The following is a 19,171-nucleotide window of genomic DNA, read 5'->3' as shown; positions in this document are numbered from 1 at the left end:
GTTAGATGCTTAACCAACTGAGCCACCCAGGTGCCCCCACAATTATTTTCTAATATCATTATTTGAACTTACATTCCACAAGTTCAATAAAATCAACTCAGTTACTCCACTCTATGACATTTAGATTAATACAGTAACTTCCTTTAAAATTTTTTTCATGCAGTATCAATGAAGATGTTGGAAAAATTCATTCAGTACTGCTAATTTACATTCTTTGTGCTTGGGGACTGATATGCTGGGATTTTTTTTCCCCATTTCATTAGAGGTGAGGAATGATCTCACTTTTTACTACAGGATGTGGCAGATCGAAAAAAGGACAGAGAGGCGGAAGAGGTCATGAAAACACATTCCTCAGGTACACCAGGTTAGACTCCCGATCACCAGTGTGTGATGATGTTCACTGCATGACTAAGAGTCCATTTTAAACTTAGAAATGTACAAATTAATTTCTTTACACTTATTTTCAGGGTCATTACTGAAAGATAATAAACGACACAAAATAAGGAAAAATAATTTTAAAAGTCAGGACTGTGTAAAAGAGAAGGAAGGGAAAGAAGAAAGGACTAACATTTACTGGGCACCGCCTGCGCTCTGGGGACTGTGATATGTACTTCAGTGCATCTCATGTAATTTAATTCTCACAACTACACTATGTAGAAAGTATCACTGCCATTTATAAAGGAGGAAAATGGATCTCAAAGACTAAATAATGTGTCTAACATTACACAGTTGAAGAGTTTCAAAAACAAACTAAAGATTCACATACCTTTTGTGTTTCATCCTTCTTCTCTTGTTTGAGAATGTCAGTTAAGTTAATGAGCTTTTCCATAGCCTCAACTTGCCTATTTAGGTGCTTCAAATACATCCCGCATGCACGACAATAGGACTCCAAAAGAAGGCCAAACCTCTGACTAACAGTTTTATTGTGCATCTCAGATCTAAAAGAGCAGCGTAAGATTAAAAAAAAAAAAAAGACCCACATATACACACGCACGCACACACTGCATTACATATATGGTCTTAAATAAATATATGTAGTCTTTTTTTCTAATGTTATAATCATACTAACAATAAAATGATTTAAAATCTATCATTTGAAAGCAAAATAATCAAGAATTTAAGACAGTTCCTGGAAGTGTAAATTTAATAAACTAGCCTATAGGCCTATTTCAACTACTTTTCATTTACTAATCTTAGCACAAGATATATTAACTATAGAGAACGAACTGATGGTTACTGGAGGGGAGGTGGTTGGGGGCTGGGTGAAATAGGTGATGGGGATTAAGGCGTGCACTTGCTTTAATGATGAGCACTGGGTGTTGTATGGAAGTGTTTAATCATTATATTGTACATATTGTATTACTAATATGTAATACTAATATTATACTGCATGTTAACTAACTGGAATTTAAATAAGAACTTAAAAGGAAAGATATATAAACATGAAACAAGTAAATTCAGGACAAAAGTAATAAAATGAATAGGGAGGGAGTGAAGAGCGAGTGAGTACTATTTGACTCTTGTGGCATACATGTCCCTTTTCTATACTGTCTTTGAATTTAAGTTATTTTAAACTTAGCTTCGAGATTCCATTTTGATTCATTTTAACATTTACAAAATGAAGTTAATTATCAAAAAAGTCAATTATAAATCTTTCTAAATTTAGAAAAGTGTATGGTTTATGATCTCACTTTGAGTATTAGATAGATCATATTCTACAAAATACTTTTAATTCTTGTATTTATTTATTTGAGAGAGAGAGAGTAAGAGAGAGCATAAGAGGGGAAAGGGGAGAGAGTGAGGGAGAAGCAGACTCCCCGCTGAGCAGGGAGCCCAGTGCGGGACTCAGGGATCATGACCTGAGCTGAAGGCAGTTGCTTAACCAACTGAGCCACCCAGGTGCCCAAATACTTTTAATTCTTAATTAGCTTGTTTTCTGAAACTTGGGATTTTTGTCATTATTGTTCTGAATTCCAAGGCAGGATTTTTTTCTTCCCCTTTATTTTGGGTATTTTAATCCACATATAAGTGAAAACCAACTGCAATATTAACCAGTATTAATCTAGCATATTTTGCTTTGCTTAAAGTAAAATCAAAGTCTTTAGAAATATTTCAGCTCTCATTTCTGTATAAAATTCAGCTTTGAATTTTATTGCTTATTAATATTAAAGAGAAAAAGTTGAAGGGAAGCTTACCACTGGTACAATATACTTTCATTATGGCAAACTCTTTCAGACAAAAACAACAGTATATAATATTTATAGATCTGTTAAGAAAGAAAGTAATATATATCAAAAGAATTTACTGGGAAAATAATGTGACTTACTTTAAATGCCAAAAGAAAAAGTGCCCAATCCTTTGATTAGTCAATGCTTTCTTGAGTAAAAATCTCACAAGCAGGTTATCCAAATACTGTTCATATTTTAGGACCTATGTGATTAAACACGAAGATAAAAATAACATTGCATCAATCAGGGTCAATTTTTGCATAGTTGGATTTAAAGAAAATTTTTTAGAAAGTAAGTAGGTACTACTGGTAATAAAACTGATTTTAAAAAAGGCATAAAACCAGTGTAGATAAAGATCCACAGTTTGGATAAAGTTGCATGGACTTAGAATAGAACATTATTTTTCTATTTTACATTATTTTACCTGTACTAGCTGAATTAGGTACTGAGAAAGCTTGTCATCTGTTAAGTATTTTTCCAAGCACCGAACAGCAAAACCTCGAACCATAGGATCTGGGTAATTACAGTCCAGAAGCTCCATAGCCTGTTCAGGTTTGATTGGAGGCCAGTCTTTTACTAAGCAGTACATCTGTTATGGGAAAGACAAATCATATTTAAAAAGGAAAGGCAATTGTGAGTGAACTCTCTAAGACATTGTCTTAATTTATTATTTTAAAATTAGTTAAGAGCTCTCCTTATGAATTTGGTGTTTAAAATGTTCAATTCTAATTAATTTTATCAGTGGAGTGTTGTGAATGGTATTTTTCTCCACTATATTATCATTACTAATATAAAAACATAGTCTCTTTCACCTCTTATGCAGACTTTCTGAGAGAAAACAATTTGAGTGACACACCAATTGTATACAACAGTTATTCTGTAATCTCAAACATGCATTTACCTGCGCTACTTCATCTCTAGAATTCCATTTAACGGACAGAAGCAGTTTGGGTAGAATTTCAGGGATAGTTACACAATAGTGTCTGTGTGGAAAAGACAAAACAAACAAAAAACATTCTTGCATGTTATTCAAAAGGCCTAGATATCTAAATTTTCAACTATGTAATCTTTCCAAACACTTTCAAAACTTACCATTATTAGCAAACCATTCTTTAAAATCAAAAGAAATCAGCATTTAACACTATAGTTGCGTATTTATGCACATATACACTTAGTTATAATGTCAAGAAAGACAAAAGAAAAATCCAAATGGAAGACAGATACTTTGAACAAATTATGAACTTATAACACTATAGAGCTCCTTTTATGTACCTACTTACCCCATAGGAACCATGAGAAGAGTCGCCACTTCTACTGTAGTCACTGGACAAAATTTATGTTTCAATGGACTTTCTGTAGAAATGTGCTGCAACTGCTTTATTTAAATAAATCAGTATTTACTACCCCAAGTAGTGGGGTAATTCTTCATAAATGAAAATAAAGCATTGCACTATCACTTTGAGGAAGTGTAAGAAAAAAATGGAAGGAACGCCTAAAAATTGAAATATCTAGACCAACTACCTCACAACTAAATTGATCTAAAGCTGTAGGGCATTTTTTTTCTTCAGATCTTGAATTTCATTAAAAAAAGCCCCCAAAATCAAATCTTAAAAAAAGTCATATCAGGGATTTAGAATTTTAAAAAAGCCTTCAAGCCTTGAAGGTGGAAGGTTAGCACCAATGCAGCATGATTTTCTAGAAATATTGATCTTTACCCACAGTTTAAAAAAGAGTAATGTTTATAATAAAAAGTCACGTAAATTATGCTTTATGTACTTTAACAAGTATGGTAGAACCTTCAAGATAAGCCAAAATCTGTTGTTCCTTCTGTAACAGAAGAAACAGGGAATCTCCATCTTAATATTTACCTGTGGCTCCACAGAAAATCTTTCTCTTGCTCAGTGATTTCAGATAGAGGATCTCGGGTACAAATTGCTCGGAGCTGTTCTTTATCATTTTCTCTTAATTCGTTGTCTCTAGCTAGTCTGTTACTCTGCAAAATAAAGTAATATCTTATAATGATTTCCTTTGCCATATTTTTTCCTGGATTCATGAGTGATCTACAAAAAAAGACAATGGCCAACAACTCTATATTCCTTATTAACTGTTGTGAAACAGTTTATTCTCATCATAAGCCTTTATTTTCAGGGCTAGGGGAGAATCAACTTAAGGCAGTATTTGCAGAACAAATCCAGTATCTTAGTTAACATTAACAACAGCCATAGAACAGTAACTACCAAAGTGAGTCAGGCATAAGACCAGACTGGGATACTCAGGGGTAGAAGTGAGTAACTGATTTCTCTTCCTGATGAGGCCCCTTCCTAGTATTCTATTAACTATTCTGCTCATGTTTCTGGAATAATATGAAATAGTAAAATAATAAAATAAAAATGTAAATTCTTTCATAATCTTTGCTCAAATACATCCTTATAATCACTGCAAGGCTTTCAAATTTAAAAAGTAAAAGTAAGTAAGAGAAAAAAGGAAAAGAAATACCCCCATTAAAACACTGGACATTAAATGTTTGGAAACTAAAATGAAAATACCATATCCTTTGGTATAATTCCAAGATTCTAAGTAACATATTTATTCCCTTTAAATACAGATATATTAACTGCATAATGAGTAATTATCAATGTATATTAATATATCATGAAAACAAGTATACATCCCTTGGAAGGTTACACATATTCCCAATGGCTAAAAATGAAAGCAGGCATCCATGCCACTTGGTTTTTATTAACATTTTTAAACATTTTATTAACATTTAAATATTAATTTATCCAATAATATAAAGAAATATTGGCACATGTCCATCAACAAATATTTATTAAAACATGTAGCGTGTGCCTTGTTTTGTTCCTACTGCTGGGAACAGAAGAACCTGCACTAACAGGGTCCCCATTATAGTGAAAAATTAAACGAACAAATAAAAAAAATTGGCAAGTTGATACAAATACTTCGGGTGATGTAATGGAGAATGACTGAGTGGCTATACTTTACACTGGGTGTTTGGAAATGGCCTCTGAGAAGGGAATATTTATTTATTTATTTTTAAAAAAGATTTTATTTATTTATTCATGAGAGACAGAGGGAGAGAGAGAGAGAGAGAAGCAGAGGGAGAAGCAGGCTCCCAAGGAGCAGGGAGCCCGATGCGGGACTCGATCCCAGGACCCTGGGATCATGACCTGAGCCGAAGGCAGATGCTTAACCAGAGCCACCCAGGTGCCCCAAGAAGGGAATATTTTATTAGTGATCCAAATGACAAGACAGAACCACCCACACTAACAACAGGGAAAAGACCACTGCAGATGGAGGAAACAGTGAAAGTGACCCAATGAGAGAATGAGTTTGGAGTGAGGGAGGAACAGGAAGAAGACCTGTGAGCCTGAAGCCCAGTGGATGAGGGGAGCGGTGATGAGAGGTCAGAGCACGTAAAATTTGCAAATCAGGGTAAAAGGTTTGGATTTTATTTTTAGCAAAAGCTATTTAAGGGATGATTTATGTTTTACAAAGATTATTCTAGCTGCTTTGCAGACTGAGGAAGACCATTTAGGAGGCTATTGTAATACTCCAGGTGAGAGATAACAAATACTTAACCCTTGATTCACCAGGAAAAGTAGTCATTATCATTTATCATCTTGGTCCAAGTGACTCTTAATATTATTGGCTTATTTTTAGTTGTTTTCATTTTTAACACAAAATAAATGTGAAAAACAACTTTATTAGATATCTTATTAAGAATTTAAACGCAGCAGAACCAAATTCATAATCCAAAATGGGCAACATCCTTTCAATGCCATTAATTGCTTGCTCATCAACTGTCATGCATGAGCCTGGAACATACACATCTTATAGATACTGATTCCTGACTTCAAATGCATATCTAGTAAGTTCTAGCTTATCATTACTCCTGGTTTTTCTTCTTGTACTTGAACTGTCAAAATGTAATACTTTTGAGAACTTTTATAGTAATCCAAGCAATTTTATATTTCTACATCACCGTTTTCCTTCTACTCATCTTTTCATACACACCTGCGTGTGATATTTATCCACTTAAAAAGTATATCAAGTAAATTTTGGTGTACAGCAGCATTAAAACTGGAAAGAAAGATGAGGTGTGGTCCAAGTTCTCATCAAAAAATGTGTGATGAAGTTATTCCTGCTGAATGACTAACTGCATGTGAATACCATATTCCTTTTTGTCCTTGGAAATACATTGTTCACTCATCATATCTTGAGTTCGAGAAAATTCATCTAAGATATTATTTGATGTTTTCCCTATACGATCAATTTTACTACCATCATTAGAGTCTGGAGTAATGATTCTCAAGTGGCGTAATTTTGTACCCTCTACCTCCCAGGACCTTTTATATTGTATCTTAGATTTATAAAAGTTTATAAAAATAAATATTTTTTTTCTTTAAAGAAAAAATTCTAAGAAAAAAAAGTCATAAAATATCAATCCTTACAAAGAGTTAGAACTGCTCAAAAAAGAAACTCAAAGCTAACTGAGACAGACTCTGATGGTAAAGTGAATGTATGAATAAAAACAGGAGATAAATGAGTCTTAATGATTTTAAATTAGTTCATACTTATCCAAACACCTGCTACATATCTCTGAAAGTATACTGGCAGGAAGGTTATGATTATTACTAATCAGTTTACAAAAGGGATTTGTAAACTCCTTACTGAGAACACAGCTATAAACTAATAAAGTTCCTCAGTGCAGGATTCCAGCTGCCCCAGGGAGGCATATTTCAGACCTCCTGGCCCCATACTCATTGGTTGGTCTAAGTATAATGTATCACGAGGCCAAAGAAAGAGCGATAAATTGGAAACTAGGGAAAGAGACAACAAAGAACAAAAATACCTTCTTCTCTTAGCACTGACGCCATTGCCCTTGAGAAATAAGAGAGTTAATGGTCCTTGAACCCAGTTATACTGTGGTTCCAAAGTAATGGCCAAGATCAGACAACTTGATCCATATTTAAACTCCCATTTTATATGTAATCTTTTCCAGGGGATTTGGAGTATGGTGGTAACAAAGCTCTCCTCTACTTCCAAGGTCAACTAACAACATACTCATACTTTCGTTTCAACTTTAAGGTTACTATCTCAGAGAATTAAAAAGTTCTTTCTTGAACCCAATATATATCAGCTTTTCACCCCAACCCTCTGTAATCATTCTTGGCACACTACTGGTTTTTCCATCCTAGCACCTACCATGATTTATAATCTTATATTTCTTTTACCACTTTAATGTCTATTTTCACATTAGACTGCATACACAATGGAGGTCTCTTTAGGTCACAACTTTATTACCTAGTACCTCTCATACAATAAATACAAACATAGTTGGCATTCAATAAATATTTGTTAAATGAAGGCAGGCTAGGGCTCTGAATAAACTAAGAGGCAGAACTGCAGTAACAATATTAGCATATGGAGAATGTGATTATATCGCAACTCTGTCCAGAGCCCATAGTAACTAAAACACATGAACCCTTCTTCAAACAAAGAGGATAAACCCAAATCCAGCGATTATGACTGATACTTAAGAAAACTCAGTGATCGGCCTTACCAGTCCTGCATGGGAATAGCTAAATCCTGCTTCCCGAGACACCGACCAGTTGGCATGCTCTTCAATCACTGACATATCTGGGAACTTTACCACACTGCTGAACCAGTCAAACTCCAACTCTAAGCATGGGGTTTCCTAAGAGATGGAATAAAAGTTATCATATATATTGTGCTTAACTGTCATAAAAAAAGGAAAAAATTCTAATTTATGATAATAAAAAGCTTACTTTATTTGGATTTGACCCAGTAACACCAATAGGGTTCAGCAAATCTTCTAATCCATGAGGTACTGGCCAAAGATTCAGAGCCATTTTTCCAGATACTAGAGTATCTGTGTAATCAAACAAGTTTATATTTCCCCAGGCCAATGGACAGTGTTCCTTCAAAAACGAACAGAAAAATATTCACTACTCTGTGGATTAAATTACAAAATGCATTTCAAAACACTTTTCTTCCCCAGAAAGAATTCAATAACTATCGCTACAATGGTATCTATAATAAGCCACATCATTTTTTTTTGAAAATACAAGCACTTTCTGTTTTCCCATTTGAAATTACATGAATTTGTCTTTAATTATAAATAGGAAATATGAACCAAAGCAAGTCAGGCAGATATCGGCATGTAGTCACCTAACAGATATCTGTGGGTAGTCACTCTGCATGTTTAAAAAATTGTGTCAATGCAAACTCAGGAGATACTCATCGTAAATAAACTCAGGAAGCTCTCCTGAGGTATTCTTCTATGAGACATTTATTAAAAATTTAAAAATATTTGACTAATTTTTTTAGATAAAGAAAAAAATCCATTTCTTGATAAAAATTCCAATCAGCAGTATAATTAGGAGTTTTTTACAGGTAAATATAATTATTCCTTCTGAAATATTTTACCTCTTTAGCACCCTTTCGGCCTTTAACAGAACAAATGGAAAGGCAAAGTCGAGCAGCACGAGGAAGATCAGGAATGTATATATCATAATTTAGCCATTCATTCCACCTATGTAAAATTTTAAAGAAAAAAAGAATTTACCAAAAAAAGGCTTTATCCAGAGTATATAAACAACTCCTACAAATCAACAAGAAAACGAAAAATCAAATAAAAACAGGCCAGAGATCAACTGAAATAGACATACTTCACAAGATCATATCCAAATGGCCAATAAACATAAAAATGTAGTCATTATTGTCATCCAAAAAATGCAAAATAAAATCTCATGGAAATATTACTATACAAGAGATTGGCTAAAACTATAGAGGCTGATGATACCAATGATGATACCAAGGGAGGGTAAGGAGTTGTAGTAACAGGAAATCTCACACATTGCTAGTGATGAGTATTTGCAAATATCCCCCGAGTGTTAACAAACCAAATGTCCAAAAGTTGAATATATTGCAGTATATTTGTATAATGGAATACTATACAATAATGGAAATAAACATATTACTTACAATATGGATGAAATCTTACAAACATGAGTGAAAGAAACTAGACATAAAAGAGTATCTATTCCTTGAGTACATTTATGTAAAATTCAAGAACAGTTCAAACTGAAAAATAATGTTAGATGTCAGCAAGTTGTTGCCTTTGGGGAGGTGAGAAGGTTAATGGGAAGTGGCAAGGTCATATTTCTGGTAAATGTTCTATTTCTTAACCAGCAGAGTGGTTATATAGGTATTAACTTTGTGATAATTCACTGAACTTTATGAATACAACTTATATACTTTTATTATTATTTTATTCACCATACATCATTAGTTTTTGATGTAGTGTTCCATGATCATTGTTTGCGTATAACACCCAGTGCTCCATTCAGTACGTGCCCTCTTTAATGCCCATCACCAGGCTAACCCATCCCCTCACCCCCCTCCCCTCTAGAACCCTCAGTTTGTTTCTCAGAGTCCATAGTCTCTCATGGTTCGTCTCCCCCTCCGATTTCTCCCCCTTCATTCTTCCCTTCCTGCTATCTTCTTCTTCTTCTTTTTTTTTTCTTAACATATAACGTATTATTTGTTTCAGAGGTACAGGTCTGTGATTCAACAGTCTTACGATTTATATACTTTTAATGCATTTGTGCTATACTTCAGTAAAAAAAAATAATTAAAAACAAACTAGCTTACAGAAAAGGCACAGGAAAGAGGGAAACTAAACAAGAAGAGTGAGATTTCCTATTATTATTACAATTATATTCACTTTTACATATGGTATAGTTTTATTCAGAAGAACCCGTTAAGTATGTAACTAAAATGAAGGATATGTAAGCGTAAAGTATTTGAAGTTGAGAATAACTACTTCACAAGAGGTAACAGTTAACATTCATAATAAGGAAAGAATAAAAAGTTGCTTTAGAAAGTGATGACAAATATTTATGGTAAATTCCTTTCAATTTACTGGATATTATATGTGAAATTATGTCTATATTTGGTGGACATATTTGTAAAGAGCCAATTAACAATACATTGTTGCTTTTTTTTTAAAAGGTTTTATTTATTCATTTGAGAGAAAGTACAAGCAGGAGAAGGGGCAGAGTGAGAGGGAGAAGCAGGCTCCCCGCTGAGCAGGGAGCCCAAGGTGGGGCTGGGCTCGATCCCAGGACCTGAGATCATGACCTGAGCTGAAGGCAGTTGCTTAACTGACTGAGCCATCCAGGTGCCCCACAACACATTGTTTTGTCTTGTTTTGAAACAGCACAGCAACAGTTACCAGTATAAAGTCAGAAGTCAGACTACCTAGAGTAGATTCCTGTTCCTACTATTTTATTAAATGTGTGACCCTTTGTGATGTGATGAGCACTGGGTGTTATCTGCAACTAATGAATCACTGAATATTACATCAAAAAAAAAAAAAACTAATGATGTACTATATGTTGAATTTAAATAAAAAAATGTGTGACCCTTGCTTTTGTCTGTTTTCTCATCTGTGAAATAAGACTAATAATAGCACTTACTCCCTAAGGTTGTTGTGAAGATTAAATGAGATAACACAAGTAAAGGGGTGCCTGGCTGGCTTGGTCAGATAACATAAGTAAAGTGATTAGAATAGTAACTGGTCCACAGCAAAAGTTCAAGTGCTAAGATGTTAATCTAGAAAATCTCTTCAAAAGGTTTTTTCATAATTCTATTTTTTATTATAAATAAGACCTAACAATAAAATGGCATAAAATTCTATTTTTAATTAGCCAAACTAAGGTATGAACTTTATCAGTAAAATAAGTTCTACTTATGGACAGAGATAAAAAAAAAATATGGTCCTTTGATGCAGAGAATGCTTACATTTAAGTGGGAGAACTTAGTAATAAGAAATTCTAAAGGGGAAAGAAACAATAAATCCAAGTAGAAGAAATACTGTGGGATCTGATAAGGCTACAATAATTTAGAAAAACTAAAGATACACGTACTCACATGTACCCAAGAGTTTTTATTACTTCTAAAACTTTAGAATTGCTTATAATAAATGAGAAATATTCTATACACTTTCTAAGAGAGCTATGTCCTATAAATGTAGTTGTTCAATACTATGCTAATTGACCAAAACATGTTTCTCTCTTCCTCTAAAGTCCATACAGACACATGCGTGCACACATCAATTAAATTCTTTATTTTTAGGCAACGGTTTGATATATATATTCCAAATTTATTCTGATTTTGGAGAGGACTGGTAACATCTATGAAGAAATCATTAAGTGGCTACTTTACCTAGTATATGGGAAGTACGGATTTGGAATAATCACTTAATCTCAGTAAGAATTTTTTTTAAATCAACTTTTCTACCTTTCTAATAACTTCATATTCTTTTATCCTTGATTTTAATTTTGTGAATACAGAAGAGTTAAAAAATCTACTTAAATCCTCATACTATTACCATAGGGATTTTACCCTTTACCTAGTTTTATTAAGTATTTTAATTTTAATTCCAATATAGTTAAACATAGTTATATTAGTTTCAGGTGTACAATATAGTGATTCAACAATTCTATACAGTACTTACTCATCATAAGTGTACTTGTAATCCCCATCACCTATTTTTCCCATCGCCCCCATAACCTCCCCTCTGATGACCCTCTGTTTGTTCTCTATAGTTAAGAGTTTCTTGGTTTGTTTACTTTCCCCTTTGTTCATTTGTTTTATTTCTTAAATTCCACATGACTGAAATCATATGGTATGGTATTTGTCTTTCTCTGACTCATTTTGCTTAGCATTATAACTCTCTAGCTTCATCCATGTTGCTGCAAATGGCAAGATTTTTCTATGGCAGAATAATATTCTATTGTGTGCATGTGTGTGTGTGTGTACATAGCTCTTTAGCCATCCATCTATCAATGGACACTTGGGCTGCTTCCATAATTTGGCTATTGTAAATAATGCTGCTATAAACTATAGAAGTGCATGTAGCTTTTCAAATTAGTGTTCTGTATTCTTTGGGTAAATACCCAGTAGCAGGATTACTGGATCATAGGGTAGTCCTTTTTTAATTTTTTTTGAGGAACCTCCTTACTGTTTTCCATAGTGACTGCACCAGTTCACATTACTAGCAACAGTGCATGAGGGTTCCTTTTTCTCCACAAACTCACCAACACTGTTGTTTCTTGTGTTTTTTATTTTAGTCACTCTGACAGGTGTGAGGTAGTATCTCCTTGTAGTTTTGATTTGCATTTCCCTGATGATGAGTGATGTTGAGCATCTTTTCATGTGTCTATTGGCCATCTGGATGTCTGACTTCTTTGGATATGTCTGTTCATGTCTTCTGCCCATGTTTTAATTGGTTTATTTGGTTTTTGGGTGTAGAGTTTTTTAAGTTCTTCATCTATTTTGGATACTAACCCTTTATTGGGTATGTTGTTATTCAGTAGGCTGTCTTTTAGTTTTGTTGTTTCCTTTTCCGTACAGAAGTTTTTTATTTTGATGTAGTCCCAATAGTTCATTTTTGTTTCTGTTTCCCTTGCCTTTGAAAACATGTCTAGCAAGAAGTTGCTGCCTGTGTTCTCTTCTAGGATTTTGATGGATTCCTGTCTCACATTTAGGTCCTTCATCCATTTTGAGTTTATTTTTGTGTATGGTGTAAAAAAAGTGGTCCAGTTTCATTCTTCTGCATGTGGCTGTCCAATTTTCCCAACACTGTTTATTGAAGAGACTGTCTATTCTTTCTTGTTTTGTCGAAGATTAGATGACCATAGAGTTGAGGGTCCATTTCTAGGTTCTCTATTCTGTTCCATTGATCTATGTGTCTGTTTTTGTGCCAGTACCATACTGTCTTGATGTTACAGCTTGAGGTCTGGAATTGTGATGCCTCCAGCTTTGTTTTTCTTTTTCAACATTGAGTCTTTAGGATTTTTTTTTTTTATTTCATTATGTTATGTTAATCACCATACATTACATCATTAGTTTTTGATGTAGTGTTCCATGATTCATTGTTTGCATATAACACTCAGGGCTCCATTCAATACATGCCCTCTTTAATACCCATCACCAGGCTAACCCACCCCCTCACCCCTCTCCCCTCTAGAACCCTCAGTTTGTTTCGCAGAGTCCATAGTCTCTCATGGTTCGTCTCCCCCTCCAATTCCCCCCCTTCATTTTTCCCTTCCTACTATCTTCTTCTTCTTTTTTTTAACATATAATGTATTATTTGTTTCAGAGAGTCTTTAGGATTTTCTAATAGAATATCATGTCATTTGCCAATAGTGGAAGTTTTACTTCTTCCTTACCAATCTGGATGCCTTTTATTCCTTTTTCATGTCTGATTGCTATGGCTAGGACTTCCAGTACTATGTTGAATAAAAGTGGTGAGAGTGGACGTCCTTGTCCTGTTCCTGATCTTAAGGGGAAAGACCCAATTTTTCACCATTGAATATGATGTTAGCTGTGGGTTTTTCATAGATGGCCTTTATTATGTTGAGAGTTTTTATCATGAATGGATGTTGTACTTTGTCAAATGATTTTTCTGCACCTACTGAAATGATCATATGGTTTTATTCTTTCCCTTATTGATGTAGAATATCATGTTGACTGATTTGCAACTACTGCCACCCTTGCATCCCAGGAATAAATCCCACTTGATTGTGGTGAATGATTTTTTTAATGTATTGTTGGATTTGGTTTGCTAATATTTTGTTGAGGATTGTCATGTTCATCAGAGATACTGGCCTGTCGTTCTAAACTAGAGAATTCTTGAAGAAAAGATAATCAAATTTAAGTCTTCTCTAAATAGCTAATTTACTAAAATTTTGAGCTTTTAATCTTATATTATTAAACAAATTTACATTTTGCTTTTATAAAACTAGTCTACTTTTTTGGTACTTGAAACAACTTGAAAAAATATATCTACCCAATATTATTTTGGGGTCTTTGGTTGGGGCTTGTTGAACTCCTTAAAATGTTTATAGTTTTCAACAAATTTGGCAAATTTTTGTCCAGTATTCCTCAAATATTGTTTTTCTGTTTCTTACACAAGCACCCCACCCAATCTGTGAGAGACATGCAGTATGGGTGGGAAATAAACTTTTCCTGTTACAACAAAAATTTAAAAAGATCCTGTAGTTGTTTCACAGTGTAACTTCTAATTTAAATAATGTACTTTCTGATTGACAATAGTTCAGATAGGGTAAGGAACTATTTTACTATTTACTATTTTACTCCTGGTAGAGAAGGCTATCACCTCTTTGAACTTCACCTAGGCTCTAGAATGGTGGCCATATCTAGCAACTTAATTACAAGACCAGGACTTTTTCTTGACTTTCCCAGAACTCAGTCTAAATTCATTATAAAATTTACCTCTGGACGTTTTACTAGTTGTCTCTATTGCTAGTCTACAAAATCCATCTTTAATTTTTAGTAACAATTCGAGTGCTCTTAAAATATTTCTATTATGTTCAGGGTAGACTCTTCATTCCCAAATGATTCTATAAAGAGCCAAAGAAATAGCAGGATGGCAAACTGTTGGATCATATTACCTTTTACTTCTTCATTGTATTTCTAGCCAGTAATCATTTAAAATGTTCCCCCAAACTCCCTCTCAGAAACTGATTTGTTCCCCAAGACTCTTTATTTGAATGTCATAAAGATCTACTCTTGTGAGTGATGGGAGTGCCTCATAGTCTGGCTCTGAAGTTGTTTGCCAACTCTCATTTCTTAATGTAAATGTAAATGGAGATAAGAATAAAATACTATGTTAATGGCTCTAATGTGGGGAATCATCAGCACAAAATGCAACTATATTCTGTTCTCTACTTGATATAATGGAAAGAGGGAATCAGAAAAACCTTCGGATAAAATTTTACAAGGAATTAACAAAATGATCTTGTGATAGATACTCATTTGACTGAAAGTCCTTATGGTCTATATGGAAATGGTAATTTAAATTACTTGTATAAAACTAACAATGCAAAAAAAATTTAATACTTTTATTGATTACATTGCTAAATACTAACATGGCTTTTGGAAATATATCCATACACTTCCTTACCTGGGATTGGAACAAGGTACTCTTTGAGTGTTCACATTATCGCATAAGGGTTCTCCTCCATGGTAGATACCTGTTCGAACATAGATCTTAAAAAAGAAAAAAAAAGTTTGTGTATATAAATACATAACAAATACACACACACACTACAGAACCAATACTAAACAATATTAAAATAATGTAACTGATATGAATGACAGAATCCATCAGAAGTTTCCGTTCAGATGTAGCTTTTCTGTTCTTCACATATATAATAAGTTAATACTGATGCAGATTCTTTTTTTTTTTTTAAAGATTTTATTTATTTATTTTAGGGAGAGAGGATGAGAGAGAGCACAAGAGGGAAGAGGGTCAGAGGGAGAAGCAGACTCCCTGCTGAGCAGGGAGCCCGATGTGGGACTTGATTCCGGGACTCCAGGATCATGACCTGAGCCAAAGGCAGTCGCTTAACCAACTGAGCCACCCAGGTGCCCTCTGATGCAGATTCTTCACCAAACAAAATGTGTTGCTGCCTTTAGGGGGACATCACACTATAAAAAAATCAATATAGACTCACAATTCCTTTAGGCCAGGGTATGTAATTCAGAGTTTTTCATATTTTAGAAAGATAAATTTGTACATATACTAAATATTACTTCATATTCTTAGCAGCTGGAACAGCACCCCATAAAGACATTAACATTTCTGAACAAAACACATGCATATTTACACTAAATGGGATATACAGAGACTATAAAAATTCCTGCTTCAGGTTAGGTGAGGTTTGGCTGCCACATGAATTCTGTAAAACTCATGGTTTTAAGAACTTAGATATACGGAAATTAGAATTATGAGAATATTAGAATTATGGATATCAGCATTACAGACAAAGGACTGTAAGCTGTGCAACATCTGAGGGAGAGGAGTGGTTTTCTAGCTATCTGAAAACAGTGCAGGTCAACAGATTATTATACCAGTTCAATAAAAAAGTTAATGTAAAATAATTTATATAAATAAGCATCAACACTTGACTTTACCTTGTCAATGTCTCGAATATTTACATTCACATAGGTCGCACAAAGGATTTTTATTCTGAGTGCACTATTTATAACCCAAAGGGATTTTGTAGATGTTTCTCCATTCATATATGGTGTAGCTGTGGAGATGCGTCTGGAATATGAAGGCATTGTGAAACAGTCCATTGGCAGTTGGGAGTAAAGGCTTTCTTTAGCCATCAGCATCAAATTGGGCATCCTCCCAAGCATTATACAGCTTCTTATGTACTGTAAAAGATTAAGAGGGGAGGGAAAAAGCCATTTCTTATAAGGTGTTTCATTTTAAAAGCAACAAACATGTAAGCAAAAAAAAAAAAAAAAAAAAGTAACAAAGGAATTAAAAACAATGACCAGAGGATACTCATTATGAAAACACTGTTTATATCTGAACAATGTTAATCAGCTTATCCATATATCTACAGTCAGGCTCCAAATATTAAATATATAAAACCTAAAGGAAAAAAAGCATCTGTTCTCTCAAATTCAATTCATCATGAATCTCGCAAATATAGTATATATTTTTTTAAACTTTAAAAAATTTACTTATTTGAGAGAGAGCAGGAGAGAGAGAGAGCACAAGCAGAAGGAGAGGGAGAAGCAGGGTGCCCACTGAGCAAGGAGCCCTACGCAGGGCTTGATCCCAGGACCCTGAGATGATGACCTGGGCCGAAGGCAGACGCTTAACCACCCAAGTGCCCCAAATAGAGTATTAAAAATTAACTTATGAAGCTATTCACTAAAATATAAGTATGTCCTAAAAATACAGATACTTGTCCCCAACTTTTACATTTCCTATCAATATTTTTGAAGCTTGTTACTCACCTTATACTGACTTAGAGGATATTTTTCAAGGAAGTATTCATCACATCCACACACTTTTAAAATATACTTGCCCTGATATTCTAAAACACAGAGTTTTAGTTGTTCAGATGATAGCAACATGCTTCTAGTTTTTTTCCTGATTGCTTCAGCAATTACTTGTTCTGGCACACAGTCATGGTTGATTTTCAGAGTATACTTCTGCTTGTCATTATTTGGAGAAACTATTACCCAAATCACCACTATTATTTGCCCTATAATAGGAAAACATTATTAGATGCAATCACCATATATATTTCATTTTTCAAGAGACAAATTTCAAAAAGTATGTACTACCATTATTCTAGCCATAATCAGAAATGACTTATAATCAAACTAATTAAATACAGGTAAATATCAGGTAGAAACCACAAATCTTCAAATATGATAGGGCTGCCAGGCCATGCCCAAACCTCGTGTTTTATGGCAAGCATGCAAAACTGTAACGAGAGTCACAATACCTGAGGCCAAGTTAATTTCCATTCTAAACTGCATCACATACTTCATGAGAACAACTCCTGTGAAGAGTGACTCATGATGCTATCAAAGTAGAAGAGTTTTTGGTAACTATGGGAAAGAATCATGGAGACTTAATGAAAATGCTGAATCAGGAGAGAAAAGATGGTGGAAGAAGGGAAAGAATATGAATTTTTAAATGTTTTCCTTTTAAGATCAATTAAGCTGGGAGGAGGGGTGAAGATGATGAAAATGGAAAGATTAAAACTATGGTAGAGTGGTCCAAGTGTTCACAGTACAATTCTTTCAACTTTTCTGTAGGAAAATTTTCATAAAGAATGTTGGCCGAAAATGAAAAGAGACTTTCATTTTAAAAGGTATGCCAGAGTAGAAAAGAATTTCAAATGAAGATTTCGTTATACTGCCTTAAACTAGTTTGAATAATGAGTGAAATAGTAATAAGATGTCTTAACTTATTCTACCAACAGAATTTTGTATTTAAGAGTATGTGAAAGCTAACTTACTCTAAAACTTCAAATTGAAACCTTCACTTTGTTATGTTGAAAAATAGATATTCATCTGATACAATGATATTTTCATTTTCTAAACAACAGAGTGTATAAATTTCCATGTTCACTTTTTTTTTTTAAAGATTTTATTTATTTGACAGAGAGAGACACAGTGAGAGAGGGAACACAAGCAGGGGGAGTGGGAGAGGGAGAAGCATGCTTCCCATGGAGCACAGAGCCCGATGTGGGGTTCGATCCCAGGACCCTGGGATCATGACCTAAGCCAAAGGCAGACGCTTAATGACTGAGCTACCCAGGCACCCCTTCACTTAATTCTAGAAATTGATACAGTAAGTGTCAAAAGTCATTCTATATATTATCGCTCATGATAAGATTTAATTATTCCATTTATTATTAAGAAATTTTTCTTCATATATATATAACAAAAATGTTCAAAGTTTTCCCAAAATTTCATAAAGTATTTCTATTTATACTCTTTTTATTTGTAAAAAGATAATCAGCTATAACTGAATAATAATGAAGTTCAAACTCAAAGTTCTCTGGTTTTAAGATACACAATTCACTGGGATCAGCACTGTATGTGCAAAATTCATTCAATCAATAAATATTTATTACACACATATATATTTGGCACTCAGCTATATCTTGTCAGTATAAGCAGTCCCTGTCTTCCAGAAGCTTATCATGTAGCTGGGATAAAAAGAGATAGAAATTTTTACTACAGTAACCAATTATGATAGATTGACAATTTTCTTACCTTTATCTAATTTATTATATATGTGCTTTGGCAGTTCTGGTGAAGATTCTACATTTGGAGGATAGACATACATTGCTCTACTATGAGGTGAGTTAAGATCCCGAAGATCCACAGCTTCTTTACAAACATTCAGAATATTTCGTCGGAAGTCCTGTACTTCTGGATCTTTAACCATATCAAATTCACACACTGGCATGCCAATAGCAAAACCTTAAAAAAATATATATAAAGAATATAACATTCTATTAAACATATAGTATGAACATGTCTCT

At 33.9% G+C, this 19,171-nt stretch overlaps 1 protein-coding gene across 2 annotated transcripts in view; it reads right to left on the bottom strand.

Annotated features, from left to right (window-relative positions):
- Positions 1-19,171, bottom strand: part of PIK3CA (phosphatidylinositol-4,5-bisphosphate 3-kinase catalytic subunit alpha) — an 81,794-nt gene that overhangs the window by 15,726 nt on the left and 46,897 nt on the right. For both annotated transcript variants that reach the window (XM_027587802.2, XM_027587803.2), the window contains exons 3-14: positions 18,900-19,109; positions 17,121-17,371; positions 16,281-16,526; positions 15,268-15,353; positions 8,700-8,805; positions 8,039-8,191; positions 7,813-7,947; positions 4,097-4,221; positions 3,130-3,211; positions 2,653-2,817; positions 2,327-2,430; positions 767-938 (exon numbers count right to left, since the gene is read on the bottom strand). In XM_027587802.2, coding sequence (XP_027443603.1) covers positions 767-938; positions 2,327-2,430; positions 2,653-2,817; positions 3,130-3,211; positions 4,097-4,221; positions 7,813-7,947; positions 8,039-8,191; positions 8,700-8,805; positions 15,268-15,353; positions 16,281-16,526; positions 17,121-17,371; positions 18,900-19,109 — 1,835 coding nt within the window. The remainder of the gene's footprint in view (positions 1-766; positions 939-2,326; positions 2,431-2,652; positions 2,818-3,129; positions 3,212-4,096; positions 4,222-7,812; positions 7,948-8,038; positions 8,192-8,699; positions 8,806-15,267; positions 15,354-16,280; positions 16,527-17,120; positions 17,372-18,899; positions 19,110-19,171) is intronic.

This window comes from Zalophus californianus, chromosome 1 (assembly GCF_009762305.2).
Source record: "Zalophus californianus isolate mZalCal1 chromosome 1, mZalCal1.pri.v2, whole genome shotgun sequence".
Classification (NCBI taxonomy): Eukaryota; Metazoa; Chordata; class Mammalia; order Carnivora; family Otariidae; genus Zalophus; species Zalophus californianus.
Note: the sequence above shows the minus strand (reverse complement) of the source record. Positions and strands in the feature narration are given on the sequence as shown.